The 24,426-nt window shown below is 46.6% G+C and overlaps 1 protein-coding gene across 3 annotated transcripts in view; it reads left to right on the top strand.

The window, feature by feature from the left end:
* MYO15A (myosin XVA) overlaps window positions 1–24,426 on the top strand; it is a 105,796-nt gene that overhangs the window by 4,901 nt on the left and 76,469 nt on the right. For all 3 annotated transcript variants that reach the window (XR_008327447.1, XM_053363977.1, XM_053363976.1), the window contains exons 2-16: window positions 9,250–9,332; window positions 9,887–9,950; window positions 11,031–11,140; window positions 11,780–11,854; window positions 12,055–12,145; window positions 13,907–14,010; window positions 16,523–16,589; window positions 17,692–17,805; window positions 18,024–18,185; window positions 19,718–19,831; window positions 21,635–21,693; window positions 21,852–21,975; window positions 22,905–23,000; window positions 23,340–23,471; window positions 24,046–24,171. Coding sequence is in view for 2 of the 3 variants with exons in the window: in XM_053363977.1 (XP_053219952.1) it covers window positions 9,250–9,332; window positions 9,887–9,950; window positions 11,031–11,140; window positions 11,780–11,854; window positions 12,055–12,145; window positions 13,907–14,010; window positions 16,523–16,589; window positions 17,692–17,805; window positions 18,024–18,185; window positions 19,718–19,831; window positions 21,635–21,693; window positions 21,852–21,975; window positions 22,905–23,000; window positions 23,340–23,471; window positions 24,046–24,171 (1,521 nt within the window). In the remaining variant the exon portion in view is untranslated. The remainder of the gene's footprint in view (window positions 1–9,249; window positions 9,333–9,886; window positions 9,951–11,030; window positions 11,141–11,779; window positions 11,855–12,054; window positions 12,146–13,906; window positions 14,011–16,522; window positions 16,590–17,691; window positions 17,806–18,023; window positions 18,186–19,717; window positions 19,832–21,634; window positions 21,694–21,851; window positions 21,976–22,904; window positions 23,001–23,339; window positions 23,472–24,045; window positions 24,172–24,426) is intronic.

The raw sequence follows: 24,426 nt of genomic DNA, 5'->3' as shown, positions 1-24,426 counted from the left end.
TTCGTCTGCCATTCTTCTATTGTTGGAAGTTCCTGCTGTTTCCATTTTTGGGCTAGCAAAATTCTTGCCACCGTCGTAGCATACATAAACAACTTCCAATCTATTTTTGGTATTTCCTCTCCAACCATTCCTAGTAGAAATGCTTCAGGTCTCTTTGGAAAGGTGTATCTGAACATTCTTTTTAACTCATCATATATATTATTCCAAAAAACTTTAACCTTGTCGCAGTGGACCGTGTGAATGCTTAATGCTGCAATCTATTATTCAGCGTTCTGGGCTTTAACCTCTAAAGCTTAAGATGAGTGTGAGGGACCCGTGTCTCTCCAGATATTGTTAGCCACCAACACTCAACACCCCGACTCATTGGCCATGCTGGCTATGAATGGCAGCTTCTCTATTTTCCAGGGACAGTCCCAGATTTGTGGAAACTTTCCAGGTTTCTTATTTGATCCCAGAATGTCCCGCTTTTCGTTAGGACGTCCCTATGTTGATTACAGAAATGTTGGAGGGTATGCTCCATCTACTTCCCCCATAGTTTTTATATACCTCTAGAGAAAAGGCATTCAAGCAGAGACAATAAACAAGAGGCCCCAAACATCACAATGTTTTCTCCCTGTGTGGTTGCTCCATCACTTGCAAGAAAAGGAGCAATAAGGGCAGATCCATGCTATACATTTCAAACTTTCCCCAAAGCACCCTGGGAACTGTGGTTTGTTACGGGTGCTGGGGGTTGCAGCCCTTTGAGGAATAAACCACAGCCCCCAGGGTCCTTTCGGGTGAGTCATGTGCTTGAAATGTGTTTCAGATGTGCTTGAAATGTATAGTGTGGATCTGGCCTAAGAGGGGACATGATAGAGGTGCCATACCTGTTGGCTGCAGTTGGATGGGGTTGAAAAAATGAGAAGAGTAGGGTTGGGGTTCTGGGTTTCCATTCTCTTCCCCAGTCCTTTTTAAAGCAGCCTTGCCCAACCTGGTGCCTTCTAGATATTGCTAGATTGCAATACTCATCATCCCTGACCTTGGGCTGTGCTGCCCAGGGCTGATCGGCGGTGGGTCCAGCAATATCCGCAGGGCACCAGGTTGGGCAAGGCTGCTTTAAAAAAAAAAGCTTTATTTCTCCTTTGGAAGGATGTCTCTGTGGGGAGATGGAGCTGCCCAGTTACATTATTCATATGTATGTGAGCCCAGGAAGATACAGTTACATTCCAGCCTCTCAGTCAGTGACTATACCTTGACTTTTTAACTCCCGGCACCCTGTAGAAAACAGCAAATTGAAAAATCTCCTGACCGGCAGGTTGTTGTGGAAACCAGGAGAGGACAATTTCCCCTGCAGAACGATAAGGAGAAAGACTTCTGCAAGATAAGCCTCGGAAGCAACCTCTGCCATGGCCAGATCCTGCGTTAGTTCTTAACTTTCTTGGGGGGAATTAAAGAGGTCAACGTCACAGCATCCGAAGCATAGGGAAAAAACGCAGTGATACCTGCGGGGACTTGCCCAATGCGGTCAGAAGGTAAATTAAGAGAAGGCTGTTCTCTCTTTCTCTCTCTGCCTCTCCCCTTGTAGTTCTGAAGAGGGCAATATTAATACGGGGGGGGGGGGGGGAAATGTTCCCACTTTTGCTGCAAAGGTTTTGAGGCCGGGTTCCAAATCTGAAGAAGCACCATGTTGCCCTGAGAATTTCTTCCTTGCTTCTGTCTCCATGGGCATTCCTGTCTACCTCTGCCCAAGGGCAAACCCTGTGGCGAAGTGGCCGAGAGAAAGAAGAGGATGAGCCTCTTCCGACACCAAGAAAATGGTTAAGAAAGGGAAAGATGCCAAGAAGGGGAAGAAGGAGGCCGTCAGCGACTCCGAGGAGGTGTCGGAGGCTGACCAAAATGCCGAGGGGAGCGAGGTGGGCAGCGAGGTGGCGGAGGTAGCGGAGGTGGCGGAGGTGGCAGAGGTGGTGGAGGAAGAGGAGATCGAAGAAGACCCAAAGGCTAAAAAAGGGAAAGACAAGAAAGGGGGGTTGGCCAAATTTGGTAAGAAAGGGGCAGCCAAAGGCAAGAAAGGGGCAGCGGAAGAGGAGGCCGTGGTGGTGGAGGAGGGGGAAGATGCCTCTGGGAAGAAGAAAGGAAAGCCGCTGAAAGGCGCCTCCAAGCTGGTCATCGGGCTGGCGACTGACGATGCCAAGAAGAAGAAAGGGGCCAAGAAGGAGCAAGCCAAAGCCCAGCTGAAAGGGGCCACCAAGGCCATGACGATAACCAAGAAGGAGGATCCACCCCCTAGGAGGCGGAGCTTGAAGAGCACGTCCAAGTTCTTGATGGGCTTCAGAGGGCTGGGCCCAAAGAAGAGCCGCAAGAAAGGCCAGTTCAAGAACGCCTCCCGCTTCTTCTGGGGGCTGAAGAAGCACAGCACCACAAAGAAGTCCAAGAAGAACAAGGGCATCCTCAAGTCCACCTCCAACCTCATGATGCGCTTTAAGTCCCTTGGGAAGAAGAAGAAGAAGGAGAGGAAGAAAGAGGCGCCGCCCAAGACTGAAGGGAAGAAGTCGACCTTCATGCTGATACGCTTCGGCGGTGGGAAAGCTGCAGGCAAAGGGTTATTTGGCGGCCTGTGCCGGAAGAGGAAGGTGGGCAACTTCAAGCCCCGGGCCGAGATCGTCAGCAACGTTGCAGCTGCAACCAGCTGGCTGACCAGGAGATTCTTGGCCAAACACGGCCGGTGCACCTGCGACGGAAAGGTCACCAATGAATCCTGGCTGACCAAGATTGGAGCCAAGAAGCTGCCCTTCCCATCGGGGGATGAGGTTCTGAAGCACAAAGCTAACATGAGGAAGACCCCAGGAGGCAAGAGCACCCTCTACGGCCAAGCCCAGGAAGAGTTCGGCTACTGGGAAGATGTGGATTCTGCCACCCCACTGAATTTCTACGATGACTGCCAAGAGGAAGATTATTACGACCCAGAAGCGTGTGATGGTGAGCATGATGACAGGTGTCCAGCAGATGAAGAATCTGGACCATTTGAGGAGCCGGTGGAGTTCTATGAGCAAGACCAGTATGACTATCCTAACCCTGATAATCCAGATTATGAACCCTCTGCCAGCTATTCTCCGTACGAATCTTATGATGACTTCGGTAGTGGTTATGAAGAGGGTGAAGGGACACATGGGGCCCATTTTGCAGGGGAAGATGAACTGGGGTATCCTGAGGATGGCACCTACTCTCAGCACGAAGTCAGCTACAGTGAGCACGAATGGTCCCCTCAGACACAGTCTTCGTACAACCCGTATGCCTATCCATTGGATGACATCGTGGAGACAGATGAAACGGAAGGAGCTGTGGAAGAACAGGGCCGCTACCCCTCTGCGCTCTCCAATTCTTCCTTTTTTGATCAGCAAGGGATGGGAGAAAATTTGCCTTCCAAACTGTCTGTGAAAAGAGGCTTCCGGCTTTTCCCAAGGCCTCAGGTGAAACTCTTTGGCACAGACAAGCTTGATGTCTCCCTCCCTCCTTCGCCACACATTCCGCTTGCCAGTTTTGATCTAGAGGAGGAGGAAGAGGAAGAAGAATCAGAGCCCTTGACATCTCCTTTTGCCCAGTTTGATGATCGGAATCTAGAGCCTCCCAGGTCACCGAGGACTTTCTCAAAGCTGCTCCCTGGCTGTTTCGTTCGGAAGCTTCAAAGGCCTCTCTCCCCAGACTCGCCCAGAAGGCATTTGATCCCAGCTGCGAATAATCCTAGCTTCTCCCCCAGAGAATTTGGAAGCCCTCTGGGGCAGTTCCTACAAAGATCTCTCTCACAACCAAAGCCCATACTCAAACACCGCGGGAATGATGGACCAAGCAGGCCTACTACGCCATCTCCAACGAGGAGAACTCTGTCTTCACCATTAGGAGAGAGTAGGCATATGGGGCCGCCTTCTCCTCAGCTGGGGGCAAGGCTCTCTCAAATGGTCAGTTTAGCATCTTCCCCTCAATCCAGGAGGCGGTTTGGGGCTCCAGGGAGGCACGGCAGTGGCCTCGCTCCTTCTCACCCTGCAGCGAGACTACGAGATGCTCTTCAGGAAGAGCTGCACAACACACTTCCATTTGCCCGGTCATCTTCCTACACAAAGACACACCAAGAAGGCCCCAGCTCACCTCAGAGGGAATTCAGCCAAACAGCCAACTCTCCCTCTTCTCTAAAACAAAGTCCAAGGTCATATGTCTTAAATAGGCCTCAGACCGGCTTCCATGTTCCTGAGATAAGTAACCCTTATCAGCAGTTGTCTGGTGGCCACCAGCCCTCAAGGTCCTCCTCTTCTTCATGGTCAACAATCATGCATGGAAGTCCTTCCCTCCAGCGGAAGAACTCACCTACTTCTGGGGCTCCTCCTCCTTTGAAGAGAGTCGTTTCACCGCCAGAAAATGCTACTCCATCATGGGGACATAGGCCGGCCACCATGGGGAACCCATCAGAAAATGCCACCTTCCGCTCACCTTCATCCCCTAGACCAGCAGTACGTAATCCTTTTATGAGCCAACGCACTCCATCCTCCTCTAGTTTAGGAGGAGTCAGCAGTCACAGGACCGAGGCCCCTTTGAGCCATCCTTCATTTCATGGCTCCGTCAAATCCATTACTTCCAAGTTCCAGGATGCTATGTCGAATAGGACCCCTGGAAGATTTGCCTCAGCGGGCTTCCATAATCCCACCACCGGGAGATTGAAAGCCCCTCCCTCACCTCAACCATCTCTCAGGAATTTTGGCTCGCCTCCCATCCAAAACCCTTTCCAGCCGCCAAGGAGAACGAGCCCCCCGCCTGTGGATGCTCAAGGCATGCTCCCCCAAGCTTGGAGCAGGCAGCAAGAGCCCCCGACCAAAGCCGTGAAACCGTTAATGAGAAACCAGTTCATGAGGCAGTTCGGCTCCCAGTCCCCCAATTTGTCTGCCAGGAGCTCCCCTCACATTTTTACGCAGCAAGGGAGCCGGAGGGTCACCATCAGGGAGTCTCCAAGAAACTCGTCTCCTCGCACCGAGGCTTTTGATGGTGCCAATGGACCAGGAGAGGGTCAGTGGCTACAGCAGCAACAGCAACAGCAGCAGCAGAGGTGGGACCGTGTTTGTGGAAATGGAAGGCCAGCAGCCTGGAATCCTTCACCCAAGACAAGAGCCACCGGAAGCCTAAGGAGCCTTTCGAATCTGTCTGTGCCCTCGAGTCCTGTTCCCAGCACCCGGCAGGCCTACCTGCAGCGCGTCGGACAGCCATTAGCTGGGATGGCCCAGGCTGTTTCGTCCATCAGGCGTCCCCCTTCCCTGACAAAAAGCAGCACGAAAGATCGGAATGCGTCCCAGGCACGGGCTGATCACATCCCTGGACAGTTGCCCCCCTTTTCCAGGAGTCTATTTTATGAGGATGCTCCTCCTCCACCGCCTCCACCACCGCCATCATCGAAGCAAGCAGGGTTGGCCGGCCACTCCCGGTCACCGACTCCGAAACTGGCCCGCAAGGCCTGGGATAGTAATTGGTCCTACGCCATTTCTGGGGGCAATCCTGGCCACTTGGGAGGGCCCAACCTCAGCCCCTTGTCCCAAAGGGCAGCTTCATTTAAGGGGGCTGCCTACAACATGGGAAGGGGGAGCCCGCCCCTTCCCCGTTCCTCACCCTTTCAGAATAACCACCTGGGAAGCTGGGAAGCTGCCTATTCGCCCGCTGAGCTGCATGAAAACGACGCGGAGGACAGCTTTGGGAGGTACGCAGTCGTCATGCCCCAGATCCAGCGGATCAGCTCTTCCTTCAGGAGGAAATCCCGCATGCAAAACCAGAACAGCCCCTGGCACCAGGCAGCCAACGATTGGGCCTCGGGGAGCTTGAACCCATCGACATCTTTCCAGGGAGGCAGTGGCTTGGCTTGGTACCTGACACGCGGGTCGACGATGCACCACACGGAATTTGGTGGGATGAGCAAGAGGTGGCGGTGCAAGGTAATTGAAGGGGAGCTATTTTGTGATGGGGAGGGGGAAGGGGAGTGGAGCAGAACAGGGCCGGCCCTATCATTAGGCAGAGTGTGGTAACTGTCTCAGGCGGCAGATGTTCAGGGGAGGGCAGCTTCCCTAGCTGTTTCTTCTCTGGCCTCTTCTGGGAGGCAAGAGTTTGATTTGGCACAATACCTGTCCTGTCCCCCCATAACTAGCCGAGGGCCCTCAGGATCCTGTTGCCCCTGTAATTAAGTAAGATTCAACTGTCCATGAAATCTGTTTGTGTGGGGCGCATCTTGCCCTTCTCCTTGGGTTGGCCCTGGTCTGGGAACTAGGGGTGGATGGAAGTGGAAAGGTTATCCTGAACCGGACTTTTCTGTCCAGGTTCTCTTGGAATTCTGGATCAGGTTCACTCGCAAGGTCTCACTTAGGGATGGGAAGTAATTCAGTTACGTTTGCAATTATATGAGCCTGCTGGATGAGGCCAGTGGCCCATCTAGTCCAGACTCCTGTTCTCACAGTCACCCCTCCTGCTTTTTCCAGCAACTGGAATTCAGAAACATTTGCTGCCTCTGACAGTGGAGGCAGACCACAGCCATCAGGGTTAGTAGCCCCTGTTAGAGGCACAAGCTGCCTGTCCGAGCAAAAGAGCTGTATGTAAATTTAGGGACCTGATCTCCGACATGGAGCTGGCGTGGAACAGGAGGAGAGTATTAATTAGAGCGAAGCTGACTCCTGCTGCCTTGAGCAGAGCTGCCTGAAGCGGATCATCATTCAAAGCCCAGCTTTGAGGAGCTTATCTTTTGATAAGTATTTGCTTACCAATCTTCTGCCGCTGCCTTTACAGACGCGATACCAACAAACAGGGCACCACGGCAGGTTTGAAAACGAGATGCTGCCTGTAAGCAAAGTCACTTAAATAACACAGACAGAGCCCAGGGAGAAGTCTCGATAACACTTTACTGAGCGAAACTGAACAACAACAGTGTATGATTTGAGGAGAAAGGAATAGAGAGATTTTGTCTTTCTTAGTTTGGGCCTTGTGAATGGAGGGAGACATACAACCAAACATACGGAGGAAAACTCCCTCAGAAGTACTCAGCCAATCAGGGCACGTGTTACCTCAGTAAAGATCAGGCCACACTACGTGGTTGCTAAGCAACACCTCCTTCACCACCACTTTCTTAAGGATTATCCATACCTTTCCTAGAAGCAGTGGGAATGTTTATAGAGAGCCAGTATGGTATGAAGGTTAGAGTGTTGGTTCAGGACTTGAGAGATCAGGGTTCAAATCCTCACTTTTCCATGAAGCTTACTAAGTGTTAAAATGAAGCAGGAGGGAAACCATCTATGCTCCCTTGAGCCAACTTGTGTCTAGGCTGTACCGGTGTAGGTGGGGGGCTCACATAATCATGTGTTCTTTTGTAGTGTGTGTGTGTGTGTGTGTGTGTGTGTGTGTGTATAACCTATCTGTAGAAATCTAGAATGTCAAGGAGGGGTCTAGGTCTGACATGCTAGTTTTGTATGGGGAGTGGGGTTTGGTTTTTTTTTTTAGTGCATGCAAGATAATTTAATCAAGTCAGTGCCTACCTGTAGTCTGCAATGATTCAGCTGAGACAGCATGACGACTTGAGTAAGAATTAGGACTTGGTAGCCCCTTACTCTACATACCTTTTAACTCTTTGTTGTTTTACTTACAGTCAAGATGGCTAAAGGGTTAGGAATGGGGGGTTGGAGGGCACCTGGGGGCTCCTCAGGAGTTTAGCAGGGGCAATTATCAGTCACAGCAGGCAAATTTGCTCCCTTGCTCCCGCTCTTGGGCCACATTCACGCCATACATTTAAAGCATTATAATACCACTCATGGCTTCCCCCAGAGAATTCTGGGAGATGTAGTTTGTGAAGTGTCCTGAGGGTTGTTAGGAGGCCCCTATTCCTGTCCCAGAGTTCCCTGTGAAGAGAGGCTGGCTGTTAAACCACTCTGGCAACGTTCAGGCCACGAGAACGGGGCAGCTCCTGCCCCACAATTCCCCCCCCCCCACAGCTTATATATCCTCTCAATCACTCTATATATCTGTCAGGACGGATGTCAGGGTAAGGTTAGCAATATCTCACAAGATGTTGGTGAAGTTAACTCTTTATTCAAACAAACAAACAAACAAACAAACAAACAAACAAACAACAGCTCAGGCCAAGTAAGCATCCCAACTCTTCCTGGTTGATCTTGTCCCAATGAGGCAGTTGTGAGGACTGAAGGTCCACAGCTCTCTAAGTCTATTTCTTCTTCAGGTCCTTTCCAAGCAATCTGAGACGCCTACATCTTCTCTTTCTTTGCTCCACCCTCTTCATTCCTTTTCATGTTCTGGGAGACAAGTGGGGAGAGGAGTTTGTCGCAGCAGGAGGGGAAGATTCCCTGGATTCTTCACCAGCCTGTCTCATCTCTGCTTCCTGGCCCCTCTCCTCTCCAGCCTCTGCTCCTGCGTCAGACTCTGGACTCCTCTCTACCACAGCCTCTTCCTGCTCATTAAACCCTGTTACCTCTTCAGCTTCCAGCACATCCTCTTCCCAGTCTTCTCCCTCTTCTCCCTCTGACCACTCGTCATTGTCTCACCCCAATCCCCTGGCTCTGAGCCTTCTTCCCTCGGGGGTTCCCCTGCTGGTTCCTCCAACCGCTCCTTTGCATCCAACCAGCCCATGACAATATTCTATAAATCACTTTGTATATGGTGCTCTGTGTCTTGAACCAGCCACTGTCACAACCACCCCAGGTGCCTTATTCAGGAACAGTTTTGTAGTCTGTCTTTTCCCACCAGTTGTATAACTGCTCTCTTTTTTAATTGATAAGTTCCAATGCATTGATACTGTTTGCCATACAGGGGTACCTTGGTTTATGAACTTAATCCGTTCCGGAAGTCCGTTCTTAAACCAAAGCGTTCTTAAACCAAGGTGTGCTTTCCCATAGCAGCGGGGGACTCAGTTTACAAATGGAACACACTCAACAGGAAGTGGAACATGTTCTGCTTCCAAGACAAAGTTCACAAACCAAAACACCTACTTTCAGGTTTGCAGCGTTCTTAATCCAAGTTGTTCATATACTAAGCTGTGCTTAAACCAAGGTACCACTGCATTTTATTGCTGAAAGCCGCTTTGAGAACGGGCATTACAAGCAATAAATAATACCCTGAATAATAAATGTGTTGATTGCATGTATTTGCATACAAAAGATAACCTGCATTTTCCTTGAGGTCAAGTGCATGGGGGCGTGGATCTGAGCATGTGCTGATTTTATTGCCTTTTCCTCTCTGCAAATATAGATGCACACCACCCACAGCTTGCAATGTCCAGCCCACCCACTGCAGCACGGGGATAATGCTGTGGAAGACATGACCCAGCTGGAGTAAGTTGACTGCTGTCGGATAATTTAATTTAAGGAACGCTTGGAATCTGGTGGCTTTCCAGGTGCAAATGCTGGAATTCCCAGACAAATATTGTGACTGTCCAAAACGATGAATGTGAATGTCCAAAACTCTCTGCCCCTCTGGACTAAGGATGATGGGGAAATAGAGCGAAAATGGGAGTAGAAATTCCTGGTGCTTGCTTGTTTGCCCCATGTCCACAATGGAAATTAATTCAGCGAATATGGTTGGTGTTTGCTCTTGTCTGCAAATGATATGCAATTGATTATGACTCAGGCTTCCTCAACCTTGGCCCTCCAGATGTTTTGAGACTACAATTCCCATCATCCCTGACCACTGGTCCTGCTAGCTAGGGATCATGGGAGTTGTAGGCCAAAAACATCTGGAGGGCCGAGGTTGAGGAAGCCTGGATTATGTCTTCCCCAACCCCCCCATGCTCGCTTCATTTTCTTTGGGGTACAACAACCTAATGATAACATAACTAATACATAACAAATAGATTTTGAAAGAACTCCTTTCTTTCTGTACACTGCAGAGACCTCCAGGAAAATGCGGTTCTTAACAACATCAGGTTGAGGTTTGACCGGGGACTAATTTATGTAAGTTGGTTGTTGTCCTTTCACTTTTGCTTATTTCTGAAGCTTAATGAACTACTGGGAAAGAACCCAGCATGGTGCTGTGGATGCAGTGTTGGCCCATGGAGACCTGGGTTCAAATCCTCACTAAGCCACAAAGCACTTTGGGAGATCTTGGGATTGTTGTAGCAATAAATGTGGGAACTGGGGTTGGGAGGCAGAAAGTGAACTCTGTATACCAGCCATCCCCCAACCAACTAAGCTCCCATCAGTTCCAGCAACATATGGCTGTGTGCTGGCTGGGTCTGATGGGAACTGTTGTCCAAAACATATAGAGGGCACCAGAAGGCGGGTGCACACCATCCAGCTTGTAGGGGCAGGGAAGGATGAAATAAAGATGCAATGATTAAAGTAAATTAAAAATATGGGATTTTTAAATTAACAAATGCATAAATGAAAGCAAAATATAGGAAGGAAAAGGTTCTGAAGGAGCTCCAGGTAATGCTAAGGTTACATCCAGTAGGTTCCGTTCTTGCTTATTTGTGGTTTTGATACACAAATCACCCAATTCCTTTTGAGTAACCACCCAACCAAGTAAGTAAGTTGGGTTGTTTATTAATGAGTAACTGTGCTACTTGGCAGGGTTCTACTTCACTTGACTGTGCTTAGGGTTCAATACACACAGAGAGAGAAGCCTGGTTTGCACATAATGCTAAACCATTACGGTTTGTTTAACAAACCAGGAGTTGTCCCACAGACGATCAAACAATCCATGACTTGTTTCTCCATAGTTTGTTTCATTTTACAGCATCTCTTGTCTCATGCTTTTGTGGCTTTGTGAATGTCTTAACCAAACAAATCTTTGTTAAGGAAGGTTTCTGGAATTTCAAGCTGGACTTAAAACAAATCAAGGTTCATAAACTAACAGCAAACCATGGCTTCAGATCATGTTGTGGTTTTTTTGCAGTAAATAAATCATAGTTAAAGGTTCACATGTAAAACTAAACCATGGTTTAATAGGCAAGAATGGAATAAACCATGGCTTAGCATTATGTGTGAAGCAGGTCGTAGTGTCATGCATGCATTTATCTCTTTCTCTTCCAGACCTATATAGGTAGCATCTTAGTGTCTGTGAATCCTTACAAAATGTACAACATCTACGGGACAGACCACGTGCTGCAATATGAAGGGAAAGCCTTGGGGGAGAACCCACCGTAAGTCTCTGCTACTTACAGATTGGATCTGGAGGCAACAAACTGTGTATTGTTAACTTCCAAAGAAGTGCATGTTTTATAAAAAGCATGGCTACAGAGGTATTCTGAAAAGTAATTGTGTATGTCTGCTGAAATCTCAGGAGCCAGAGCAGTGGCTAAGTTACACATAAAGCAGTCTTATCCTGAGTCAGACCACCATTCCATCTTATCCAATCCAGCCTTCGCCAACCGGATGTTCTCTAGATGTTTTGGACTATAACTTATATCAGCCCTGGTTACCATGGCTGTGCTAGCTGGGGCTGATAGAAGTTGTAGTCCAAAACCTCTGGACAACATTGAGTTGGTGAAGGTTGGTCTAATTTGACAGGAAGTGGCTCTCAAGGATCTCGGGTAGATAAATGTTCTTCCCAGCTGTTGAAGACTTGGTGTGGAAAGGTCAGTACAATAAAGGTACTTCCTGCATTTCAGTGTGTTGCCGGTGTCCTCTAGAACTGCTTCCCTCCAGGCACCCAGTCCCAGAACACTGTGGTTCCTACTGTCAATGCAGGTGCGCTGGAATGTTAGCTTGATGGAAGCACGTCACCGATACCTGCATTACAATTTAAGCCACATTTTTAAATCCTCTCTTCCTTTTCGCAGGCACCTTTTCGCAATCACCAATATCGCCTACAGCAAACTGAGAGATGCCAAAATCAACCAGTGTATTATTATCAGGTGAGTTTTCAGTGCCACTTCTGAGTGCAAGGCTGAGTGGCAAGGCTGGTGCGTTCTGTTAAGGCGAGCTAGCCCATAACCTCCTCCAGTTCTGCAAGTGTTTGCAAGACTGATAACCTACAAACATGTATGTTTTAGCATCGCAAGGAAGAGATGATAATAAATAACTAGGGCTGTCTTGTTCACCTGATTGCTTGTAGTGGCGAAAGTGGTTCGGGCAAAACAGAAGCCACCAAACTGATCCTCCGTTACCTGGCAGCGATAAATCAGAAGCACACTGCAACACAGCAGGTACAACAGCCCGAATGAAGGCAGCCGAGCCAGTCCAAGACCAGGGGCTCATTCTGACTTCCTTTTGCACCATGCTTTCCAGGCACAGATCTGGGCTTTAAAGCTTTGTTTCTGAGTGCTGCTGAGGTTTTCCTGTCCCAGCGTTTACCCAGGAAAACCCATGTTTCACTGCTAAACTGGAGCAAATGTCAATCTGTAGAAAATGTGACTGCTTTTTGCTCCAATTCAACAGTAAAAAGCAAGTTTTCCCAGGAAAAGGACTGGGACCAAAAAACAAACCGCTTGGATGCACAGCTTTGAAGGCTAGGTCGGTGCCTGAAAACATGGCACAAAAGGAAAGTCTGGATGAGCCCCTAAACTGATTAAAAGGTCTTGAGTTTCCATCTCCGGGGTGGCACTGCCAAGTTTGTTTGATGGGCAACTGCAAAGGGGATGGGTTGGAGAGCGTGAGCCATTCTGAGCTTTTTAGAAAACCTGATCAATTGCACACTGATTGCCTCCCAACCTCTGCTTCCTTCATGCACTTCCGCAGATAGAGGTACAGAGAAGCCGTGTGCAGTGTGAATGTTTTGCCGTGATTTAATAGAGTGAAACCAAGGATGGATTAAATTGCATGCAGATTGGTCCCTCATTTGCCTTGGTCTAATCTGAGCTTAACCACTGAGGAGTTACTCTGCCCCTTCCCATTCCTCTGTGCTTGGGTTAGCTACCACTGATCTGGTCTGGATAATCAAGAATTAAGGGTCAGTTGCTCCTCAGGATGTCCCTTGAAGGATGGTGACCCGTACGCAAGGGGTTGCATTGGAGGGTCCAACCTTCAAGTTCACTGTGAAAAGGCAGCTTCTAAGGTTGCCCCATCTGTCCTACCCTATTTGTTTTGGGGTACTGGGGAATGATCTGAGTCCGCGCCAGATTTACGTATAAGCTAAACAAGCTATAGCTTTGGGCCCCACCCAAAAAAAACTGTAAAGGAAAAAAACCTGGATGTACATTTCCAAAATGTAAGATAAAAACAAATAGAATAAAACCTACACACAGCAACAGTGTTTTGTGTTACGTAGGCTCCTATGATGTACATATTTTGTTATGTGCATAAATTGCCATATAGCATATATTCGACACAAAAAACAGTGGCAATTTGTTGTTGACAAAGGACAGCTGGACATATAAAGGGCCCCATCACCTTCAGTAGCTTAGGGCCTCATCAAACCTAAATCCAGCCCTGATCTGAGTGACTAACGTGCACCCTACATTTCTTGTTGCAGGGTAGTTGGCCATAAAAACCACACTCAGTCAAGGGTGGGTTGATTGTTCCAGGGGTTAAACCACAAATGTGTGAGCCCTCAGCACATTGCGTGTGTGCAGCCTTTGCCTTCCATGTGAATATCCACATGTGCTGTACACCTGCAACATTGCAGCTGATGGGTCAGTCTTCATTGCTGTGAAATGTGCGCATCTTGGCACCCTTGGCAGAGTTCTTGATCCTCAGATGCACCCAACTAAGCCCTGGAGCATAGACCATCTACACCTGGCCCTTGGGATGCTCTTCAAGCCACTCCTTTGTCTGAGATGCACCCCTCACTTGCCCTACTGAGCATCCTCCTTGCATGATGGGTCTCCCTAGCGTGGGGAGACGACCCCATTATTTGTTGTGGAGTTTGAGCTTTAAATGAAAGAAACAATATCCTCCCCCTCATTGTTGCATGCCGGTGTGCTTTTTCCTCCTGTTTTGTATTTCGCTTTATGCGGCGGTCGAGTCAGATCCTTGAAGCGACTCCTCTGCTGGAATCCTTCGGAAATGCCAAGACGGTGCGGAACGACAACTCCAGCAGGTTTGGGAAATTTGTGGAACTCTTTCTGGAGGAGTAAGTAAACCACACACCCTGCGTCTTTCTGTAGTTTCTCTCCTCTGTCCTGCATACTTAATGCTCACGTACGACCCTGCCTGAACTCTTAGGCCCTGATCCTAATGCCCCTACCCTGGGAGTTGTAGCCAACGTTAGTCCCACTCAGAGTAGACCCATTGAAATTAATGGCCATGGCTAACTTTGAACTACTAATTTCAATGAGTCTACCACCATATTTTTCGCTCTATAAGACGCACCAGACCACAAGACGCACCTAGTTTTTGGAGGAGGAAAACAAGAAAAAAAATATTTTGAATCTCAGAAGCCAGCAAGAGGGATCGCTGCGCAGTGAAAGCAGCGATCCCTCTTGCTGTTCTGGCTTCTGTGATAGCTGCGCAGCCTGCATTCGCTCCATAAGACGCACACACATTTCCCCTTACTTTTTAGGAGGGAAAAAGTGAGTCTTATAGAGCAAAAAATACGGTAACTTCAATGAGGCTACAACCCACTGGCAGGCAATCCAGGCTTCCAGCCCATGAGATATTGGGCTCATGTTAGGGGGCGGCCCAGAGGGCATGAGCTCAAGATCTTTTGCATCAAGACCCAGATCTCCTGCCCTTCTAAAAAAGCTTTTTTATTTCTTACTTGCTTGTAAGGCTGTTGTGCAAACTGCAAAGCACCATTCGCATTTGCCCAAAGGCACCTTATACAATATAAAATTAGCACATGCACAGGGGTCCTCTGCCCTGAGCAGGAATGAGCTGAGAAATTAAATTCAGTTCACATTTCAGTAATTCGCCCTTCCCAAAATGATCGGAGAACCAAAATGCAGCCATCCTTCAAAATGTGCACCTTTTCTGAATTTTGCAGTTCATTTCTCCACCATGTAGCGTATGCAAAAATGCATAGTGTTAATCTTTCTTGAAATCTTTCACACAAAAGTGAAAATAACGTATTAGGGGAAATTGCTTTACAAAAAATGTGTAGTTTAGGGGAAATTGCATACAAATGGGTGTATTAAGAGAAATTTGCACTAAAATGTTGATTAATTTTCATGAGGACATACTTCTAAGGGGAAACATGCACAGGATTCTGCTGTTTAACCACCCCCGCCCCCCAAACCCAGTGCAGATAAAGGAATTGTAAGCCATCCTACTACTCTGCCTTTGGGCCAGTTAATGGTGGTGCTTTGTAAGGCCAGAGGTGTCCCAAGAGCAGGAGCAGCCAACCTAGTGTCCTCCAGATGGTTAACTCCATGTCCCATCATCCCCAGCCAGCTTGGCCAATGCTCAGGGATGATGGGAGTTGTAGTCCCAAACATCTGGAGAGCAACACGTTGCCTATCCCTGCCCTAGAGGTGGGCATTCCTTTCCCTTATTTTGTGATGTTTTAATGGTGGTATTGTGCTTTTTGGTATACCCAGCCACAATATTTTTCTCGTGAACTGGCAGTTAATTAGTTAATTAATTTTTTTAACAACTACATAAAATTGCCCAAAATGCTGTGGTCATCTTCTGAGACCCTTCTCCAGAGGTGAGGCAATCAAAGAAAGGGCCTTTTCAGTAGTGGCTCCCTGCTAGGGAAATACTCTCCCCAATGAGGTTCACCTGGTGCCGAGTCACATGTCTCTCCAATGCCTGATCAGCAACTTTTTATTTACCCAGGCCTTTCTATATAGTAGCTCTTAGATCTGCTTCAGCACTGCTGCTACTTATTTTACCTTGCTTTGCTGCTTATCGTCAGATTCTATAGTGTTTTGGGACGTGGGTGGCGCTGTGGCACCTATGCAAACCACAGTTTATTGTTACAACTGACTCAGGCTTCTGGGAATTCTGGAATTGGGCATGGCTGCCACAGCCCTGGGCTGGCCCTATTGATATGTTGGTACACAATATGCTCTTCCTTTCTCATGGCGTCTCAAGTTTGAAATAATAGAAAGTACCTTCTACTGGGTCCAGGATCCTATAGTTGTAAATCAGGCTGGATATTTATTTATTTTTCTATTATGTTTTTACTGTAATTTTGCTGGTGTTAGCCGCCCTGAGCCCAGCTCTGGCCAGGGAGGGCAGGGTATAAATATAATAATAATAATAATAATAATAATAATAATAATAATAATAATAATTTGAGATTGTGTCTTGTCGGAATGTAGAAGTGTTGTAAGCCAAAAATAGCTGATCTCCTGAGTTTATGCCAATAAAACTCAGAAATGTGAGGAGTCAGGATTCCAACATTGTTTATTGCAAAGCAATAGGTTGCAGTCGGATCATTCCACAAAACTGCAACCCCGCCCGGTGGTCCAGGCAGTGGTGTTTATAAAGTTTCAAACAAAGTATTTGAATTTTAACCAGTCATATACATCATTACCTCATTTCATGATTAATATCCATGCGCAATAAGCACTGGCAATTTCTGCTGATTAAGTTCTGATTCCCACCGTGTTGTGTTACATTGTGTTAGTGTGCATGTTGGGAATCTGTGTCACGGGACGGAAAAGACCCAACACAAGTATTAAATTTTGTCTCTGCAGCAATGGGTTCATTTGTGGTGCCATTACTTCTCAGTACCTTCTGGAGAAATCAAGGGTCGTCTTTCAGGTGAGGCTCTGTACTTCTCCTTCATCTCCCCAGTAACCTTCTGTTGTAAGCAAGGGCCAGCTTTTAAAAAAAGAAAGATGGTTCCTCCATCTACTTTGCAGGTGTTCTGTGTCCAAGCTACTGAGTCATTTCCCTGACTTGTAAAATGTTGCAAGCTGGAAGAGAACTCTTAGGAGAAAGACGAGCTTTTCTCAAGAGTTCTGCAAGAGAGTTAGGAAATAGCAGGCTAGTTCTAAATCTATCTTTTTATTTATTTATTGCATTTATATTCTTTTTTTTTTAATCCAAGGACCTCAATTTTTTTAAAAAATAATTGAATATGTATTGCACCCTTCATCTGAAGATCTCAGGGGGTGGTTCACAGTTGACATACATGATTCTTCCTCCTTCCTCCTTCCAAGTCTTACACTCTAACCACTACACCACACTGGCTCCCATCAATCCAACAAAAGGACACCTGTCACTTGGCTGCATAAAATATTAGGCAGGCATTTTAAAATCATAGAATTGTAGAGTTGGAAGGGACCACGAGGGTCATCTAGTCCAGCCCCCTGCAATGCAGGAATCTTTTGGCCAAGGCAGGAATCAAACCCACAACCCTGAGATTAAGAGCCTCATGCTCTCTAGACTGAGCTATATTGTTTTCTATGCCTTCTAAAACATTTTTATTTAGGCAAGCCTACTGAGACATGTACTTTTATTTTGTGTTTGTGTGTGTACTGCTGATTTTTATCCATATTTTGATAATTTTTTGTTTGCTTTTTTATCATTATTTTTAAATGAATATTTTATACAATTATGTTAACCACTTAAGGTGTTTTTTATTATTAAATTGTACTTTATATCTGCATAAAAATATGTATATACGGCTATTCCTTTAAAATATATGAGCGGCTTACAACAATTATGCATAAAACCATAGAATTAAATATATATATATAAAAGTTTAAATTAGACATCAGCTATTCATACAAAAAAAATTATGTATCACTATTTAAAAATAAATAAATCAGCACATAAATGAAATCTGTCTCATGCTGTTTCTATGTCCATATTTGTCCTGGTAATGATTCCCTCTTGTATTCCCTGCCTTGCCATGTAGTCCAATAATGAACGGAACTACCATATATTTTACGAGATGCTGGCTGGCCTCCCTGCTCAGCAGAAGCGGAAATTCGGCCTTCAAGAGGCAGAAACATACTATTACCTGAACCAGGTATGGGCCTCTCCTTGAAATGCCTATGGAACAGAAGGAGAAAAGTGCTGGATATTATTCTTACAAATACCCAAACATTTCAATCAAGGAGGAATGGTCTCTGTCCCAGGCAGTGGTCCCAATCAGATATGGGTCTTGGCCAGGGGCAGAGAGCCTTTTTCACCCCAGGGTCTGCATTCCCTTGCGGGGAACAAATGCCTCCCTTTCATCATATGTAGGGAGGTAACTGCGAGATTCCTGGCAAAGTGGACACTGAGGATTTTCACCGGTTGCTCGACGCCATGGAAATCCTGCACTTCACTGCCCACGATCAGGACAGCATCTTCCGCATGTTGTCTTCCATTCTACACTTGGGGAATGTCTACTTTGAAAAATACGAGGTTAGTTACTGGGATGAAAATGTAAGTCTAGTGTGCGTTCTAAGGAAAGGCTAAAAAAACCCCAATAAACCACACCACTTCTTCTTCCAGAGTGAGGAAGCAGGAAGCTTCGAGATGTAGTCTGGTTGGCTGCATGGTGCCTTGATGTTTTCCTCCTGACTACGTGGTCCCTGACTGCCTGGATCATGTAGCCAGCAAGAACTTTTAATTGTATTGGTGCAAAGAGGGGGGAGGCAAGCAAGAGCGAACCAGTGTGAAAAATGTAAATTGGAGTGTGGGGAGGTCAACTCCCATTTTCACACATGAAAACTGGGCAAAGCTGACCCAGTGTGCGGCTGCTGTGAGAAAGGCAAATCCCATGCTGGGGTTAACTAGGAAAGGAATTGAAAATAAAACTGCTGATATCATAATGCCGACTAAACAAATCAATGGGGCGGCTGCATTTGGAATACCGTGTACCGTTCTGGTCGCCTCATCTCAAAAAGGGTGTTGTAGATGTATATTTTCAGGACCCACCTGGTTTTTATGAACATAGATTGCTTCAAACTGCTTTGAATATTGTTTTAATGTTGTAACCTGCCCTGGGACCTTAGCGTGAAGGGCAGGTAATAAACAGACAAATATACATAGTAACTAACTAACTAACTAACTAACTAACTAACTAACTAACAAATATTACAATTGGAGAAGGTTCAGAAAAAGACAACTAAAACAATCAAGCAAATGGAGTGACTCTGTGAAGAAATGTTGCAGCATTTGGGACTTCCAAGTATAGCGAAAGAGGTGGCATAATACTTACAAATTTATAAAATGATGCTTGTCATGGGGGAAAGGAATAGAGACAAGTTTTTCTCCTTCTCTTGTTGGACGCAGTGCCAGATTGCCAAAGAGACAGAGTAGGCACCTGCCTATGGGCTCCAAACCTTTTGGGGGGCCCACAACAACAGATCAAAATAATATTGATTTGATTTTGAAACGGAGTTAAAAGTTCAAGCTTTCTTAGTTCAATGTTATCCCACTAGAACCTGCACACAAGGGCTCCCCCAAGATTTTGACTGCCTAGGGGCCTCAACAGGGTTTAATCCGGCACTGGTTGGACGGCCAATGATGCTGACTGCTGAAAAATATAGGACAAATAAATTAAACAAAGGACTTCTTATGCAATACAATGTTAAACTTTGGAACTCACTCCCACAGGAGGCAGTCGTGGTCACCAAATTGGATGGCTATAAAATAAGATTGGACAAATTAATGGAGGAGAGAGCTGTCAGTGGTTACTTGCCATGATGGCAAGAGGCAATAATGCTTCTGAATACCAGTTGCCACAAGAAGGGAATGTGCTGCTCTTGTGCTTGGTGCTCCTTGTGGGTTTCCCACAGGCACCTGGTTGGCTTCTGTGACAACCAGATGCTGGAGGAGGTGCTGCCTTATTCAGCAGCCTGTTTTTGCTGTGTGTTCTTGAATGTCAACCATAAATAAATATAAGGTCACCCAGCCTCTTTGCAAACATGCCTTGACTTGGTGCTTTGCAGACAGATTGCCAGGAGGTGGCTTCGGTGGTGAGCGCCCGGGAGATCCGCGTTGTGGCCGATCTGTTGAAAATCTCCCCTGAAGGCTTGCAGAAGTCCATCACCTTCAAAGTGACGGTAAAGGGGCAGGCAGCCCTGACTGTGGAGCTGGGAGGATGGGCATTGAAGGGCAGGTGTCTGCTGCTCTGCTTCCGGGCCAAGAATAGTTAAAGGACTCTGGTAGGGACCCTACCAGAGAGGAATGGCAGATTAAGTTGATGTGTTATGCCGAATTGGCAAAAATGACCAGAAGAAACAGAAATCAGGAGGACCAAAATTTCAATAAGGAATGGGGAAAAATTATAATTTATCTTAAAAACCATTGTAAACAATTAAAACTGTTAGCAGGACTGGAATAACACTTGTAGTTTAATGGTGAATTTTGGACATGATGGAGATGTCAAATATTTGGATTATTTTAAAAGATGCAGGAGGAAATGACTAACAATAGGACCCACAAAGGGGAGGAGGGAAGTCCAGGAGATTCCTTGGAATCTTCTTTCTATGTTATATATTGGATATGTGATTGTAAAACTTTGATTTGAAAACCAACCAAACAACAACAATAACAATTAAAGGGCTCAGGAGGCAGAGACCCTTTTATTCTGACCTGGAATTCTGAACTGTTTTTCTTTATAAAAAAACAACAACCAAAAATCTGGAGTGTTGAATATTTTGTGCTGCTTCTATGCAATGCATCTATTTGTCACCTTTAATTATAGAATCATAGAATTTTAGAGTTGGAAGGGCCCCAAGGTTCATCTAGTCCAACTCCCTACATTGCAGGGCCTCCTGCTCAGAGCCGTTCCTGGGTTGTCTCGAACCACCAGCCTCTTGGTTAACAGCCAGATGCACTGACCCACAGGCGGGCTCTATTGTTTGTCTGTTAGTTTTTAATTATTATTATAATAAATTGTGCTCTTAATATTTTGTTGTAAGCTGCCCAGGGAATGTTTGTTTATTATGGGCTTCTATATAAATGTCACCATAAATTATAGTAATAATAGGCATGGTTACTCAGCAGGTTGCTCAGGGAGGGACAAGTGCTTCCCTTTCCTTAGTGATGAATTGCTTAGACCAAAGAGTGTTGCTATGCCCTATATGTTACATTGCAGGAAGGAGAATGTGGTCACCTGACTTCTTGGTAAAAAGGCTCTGCCTAGAGGTATCTCATTGATTACTGCAGTCATCCTTGCCTCCCAGCCAGTTGACCTGGTGTGACAGTGGATGGACTCAAGAGCTTCCAGTTTGAGCCCAGCAGCACCTGATGATTAGGACGGGGGATAGATAGATAAAACTTTATTCACAGTAGCCAATGGCCATAGCAACAATAAAACATTACAGTATACGCAGAAAGGGAAATTTGATATAAGAGCACAATTTAAAGTCCTGAATCAGCAGCCAGTTAGTGGCCCTTATTCTGATTGCCCCTGCTATGAACCTAGTAACCTTTGCTGTTATCTGCTCGTTTTGATCTGATAGAAGAAAGGACATTGTGGCAGTGGTTGAGCGCCCTGGGATGGTTAGTACGAGTGGGGTGATGATCTTGTTCCTCAGGTCTTTGTAGAGAGTGCAAGACAGGAGGATGTGTGCCGCTGTTTCGGTGCTACATCTCCACAAAGACGTTTCTCAGGCAGGATCTTTTGGAATCGACCCTCAAGTACTGCAGATGGCAAAACATCCAGTCTTGCAAGTGTAAAAGCACGTCTATGTTTTGGGATAATAAGTTTGTGCAGATATGGGGCCAGAGAATCAAAATGGAAAGATGTTAAGACAGGGGAGATTCCATGAAGTGGTGGTGGTGGGGACATGATATTTTGTGTGACTGGTGCCAACCATCAGAGGGAGGCCATCTTTCTTCTTCCTTCGCTTTCTCAACAGGAAACCATGAGAGAAAAGATATACACACCCCTCACTGTCGACAGTGCCGTTGATGCCAGGTAAACAGAAGCCCCATCCATCTCCACAACCGTAATGGAGAGAGCCATGTGTAAATACTGCCACTCACCCTCAGCACCCCTGCTTGTGGCCTTGTCTTCTTCCATTTCTTTGCCCACAGCGCTGGTGCATGTGTTCTTTCCTTTCCTCTTTCCCTCAGAGATGCCATTGCCAAGATCCTCTACTCCTTGCTCTTCAACTGGCTCATCGATAGGATTAACAGGCTCACCTACCCCAGGCAAGAAACCCTGTCCATCGCCGTCTTGGATATCTATGGCTTTGAGGTGAGGGAAGAAGCGTTCAGCCAATTACAACCGGGGCCTTCCCCAGAAACTGCTATTTGGTGCCCAACACAAATGTCCCTTGACAAAGAACCTAAAATACAGGGGAGGAGGAGGATAGGATAACACACACACACCCAGTGCCCCCAGAATGGTGCTTGTCACATCAAGGTGGCTGGTGCTCTCTGGAACTAACTGGGTGGAAGCAGGGCCAGATTGAGGTTTGATGAGGCCCTAAGCTACTGAAGGTAATGGGGCCCTTTATATATCCAGCTGTCCTTTGACAACAACAAATTGTCACTGTTTTTTATGTTGAATGTATGCTAGATGGTAATTTATGGACCTAATAGGTATCTAAAGACATTTGCACATAACAAAATATGTGTTTTATCAAAGCAATTTTTTTTCTTCTTACATTTTGGAGATGTACATCCAGGTTTTTTTCTTTAAGTTTTTTTGGGGGCCCTCAAGAGAGTGGGGCCCTAAGCTATAGCTTGTTTAGCTTATACGTAAATCCGGCACTGGGTGGAAGGCAGGGAGACTGACAGTAGATGGAGCCATAGTGAAAAACAGGCACAGGCAACTTACGCTCGTTTTGCATCCATCCTCCTCCCTGATGGGTTCTTCATGGGGTAGCACTGAGACTAAGAAGCCAGCAGGCAGGACCACTTACTGGACTGTAAGAAAGACAGGAGGCAGGTATGGGCTGGCAGAGGGCAGACAGAGACTAGTGGGGCCATGCCCTGCTTGCCCCTGATGAACCAGCCTCCAGTGCTGCAATGATTGCTGCTTCTGATATTCCCGGAGGCAGGCTCAGTTCGAGAACGGCAGGCTGGGCTGTGGAGCTCTTCTTCTCTATACTGGGTAGCCTCAAGTAGCCTTTTGCTCTGCATGTACACATTTTTTTAACTTGCAGTCTGAATTTTGAATAGGATCTGGGCTTCAACAGCTTTGAGCAGTTGTGCATCAATTACGCAAATGAGTATCTCCAATTCTTCTTCAACAAGATTGTCTTCAAGGAGGAGCAGGTGAGGCCAGAATCCACCATCACCATCCTTCTTGGGTTTTTAGAGCATCACATTTTTTGATGGATCTGCTGCTATGTTGCACTGGGTGTGTGTTTGTGTGTGTGTGTGTTTAATGCTGATATGTTTTATTTTCCTGTTTGCTCTTTTTGTTATAGCTTGCTATTTTTGGTCATTTGTTTTTAAATGATGTGGGTCCCCTTGGAAAATTGGTCATAGGCAGGATGCAAATATCAATAAATAAGTAAATGAAAGCAGCTGGAGCTGCAGGCGTCAGTTCATTTGGTGAGGGTGGAGGGGCAGCAGATACAAATCTAACTAATAAATACATTCTGTATTCAGGAGGAATATATCCGGGAGCATCTTGAGTGGAGAGAAATACCTTTCAATGACAACCAGCCTTGCATTGACCTCATTGCCCAAAGGCCTTATGGGATTTTAAGGATCCTGGATGACCAGAGCAGTTTCCCTCAGGTACCACTTGGTGCTGCATAGAATCCATGCATATATTTTTTTTTTAAAGTCTGTTCTAGTGGTAGGATGACAACTAACTGCTTTTGCTCAGAAGCACCTTCCCCATGTATTCATTTATGGAGGCAAGGGAAGCAATTATCCCCCTTTGAGGGGGTGACACTCTTTCTATGCTCAAAGACCCTTGGAATGAGAGGACCAGAATTTATGGAAGCAAGCGTTGGCCAATGTTTCATGTCTTCATAAATACTGTGGTTGGGTCATTCAACGACTCTCAGTGCAAAGGCACAGCGTAGTGGCCTGTCTTTCAAAGAGTCTGTCCCTTGCATCTCTGTTTGAGTCACCATTCTGGGCTCACACAGCTGAGGGACTCGTGCAGAACCATGGTGTTTGGCTCTAGAAGGTGGCCGATTCTTCCTCTTTCACACTCAGAAAGTATGCCTCGTCTGTCCCAATGGTAGACGCCACTGGCCTAAAATGGAAAGTGTTTGCAGCAATGGTGAACTTGAATGTCGTCCACTGGGTGGACGACATGGGGCACTGCTAGTCTGACCCAGTTATTCCTCCGCCTTGCCAGGCCACGGATCATACATTTCTCCAGAAGTGTCATTACCACCACGGCGCCAACCCCCTTTACTCCAAACCGAAGATGCCGCTACCCGAATTCTCCATCAAGCACTATGCTGGCAAAGTCACCTACCAGGTGAGACACCGGGTGGTTGGGAAGGAGCAACACAAAGAGGAAGAACAGGGAACATTCTGCACACATAAGGTGCTTGGTGCCTGGCACCCCCAGCCTCCAGCCCCTCCTGTGCCACCGTCACCCTGTTTCCACTGCAAGCCTGTCAGACTGTGCTCTGTGCCTTCACAGCACCATCTGGGCTGCAGCTCCAGCCTGCCTAGGCATTGCATCAGCTGGCCCTGCCAAGATCAGGGTGGCACTGAGGAGCAGTTATTA

This window comes from Podarcis raffonei, chromosome 14 (assembly GCF_027172205.1).
Source record: "Podarcis raffonei isolate rPodRaf1 chromosome 14, rPodRaf1.pri, whole genome shotgun sequence".
Classification (NCBI taxonomy): Eukaryota; Metazoa; Chordata; class Lepidosauria; order Squamata; family Lacertidae; genus Podarcis; species Podarcis raffonei.
The sequence above is the reverse complement of the archived record's forward strand: the minus strand, read 5'-3'. Positions and strand labels throughout refer to the sequence as shown.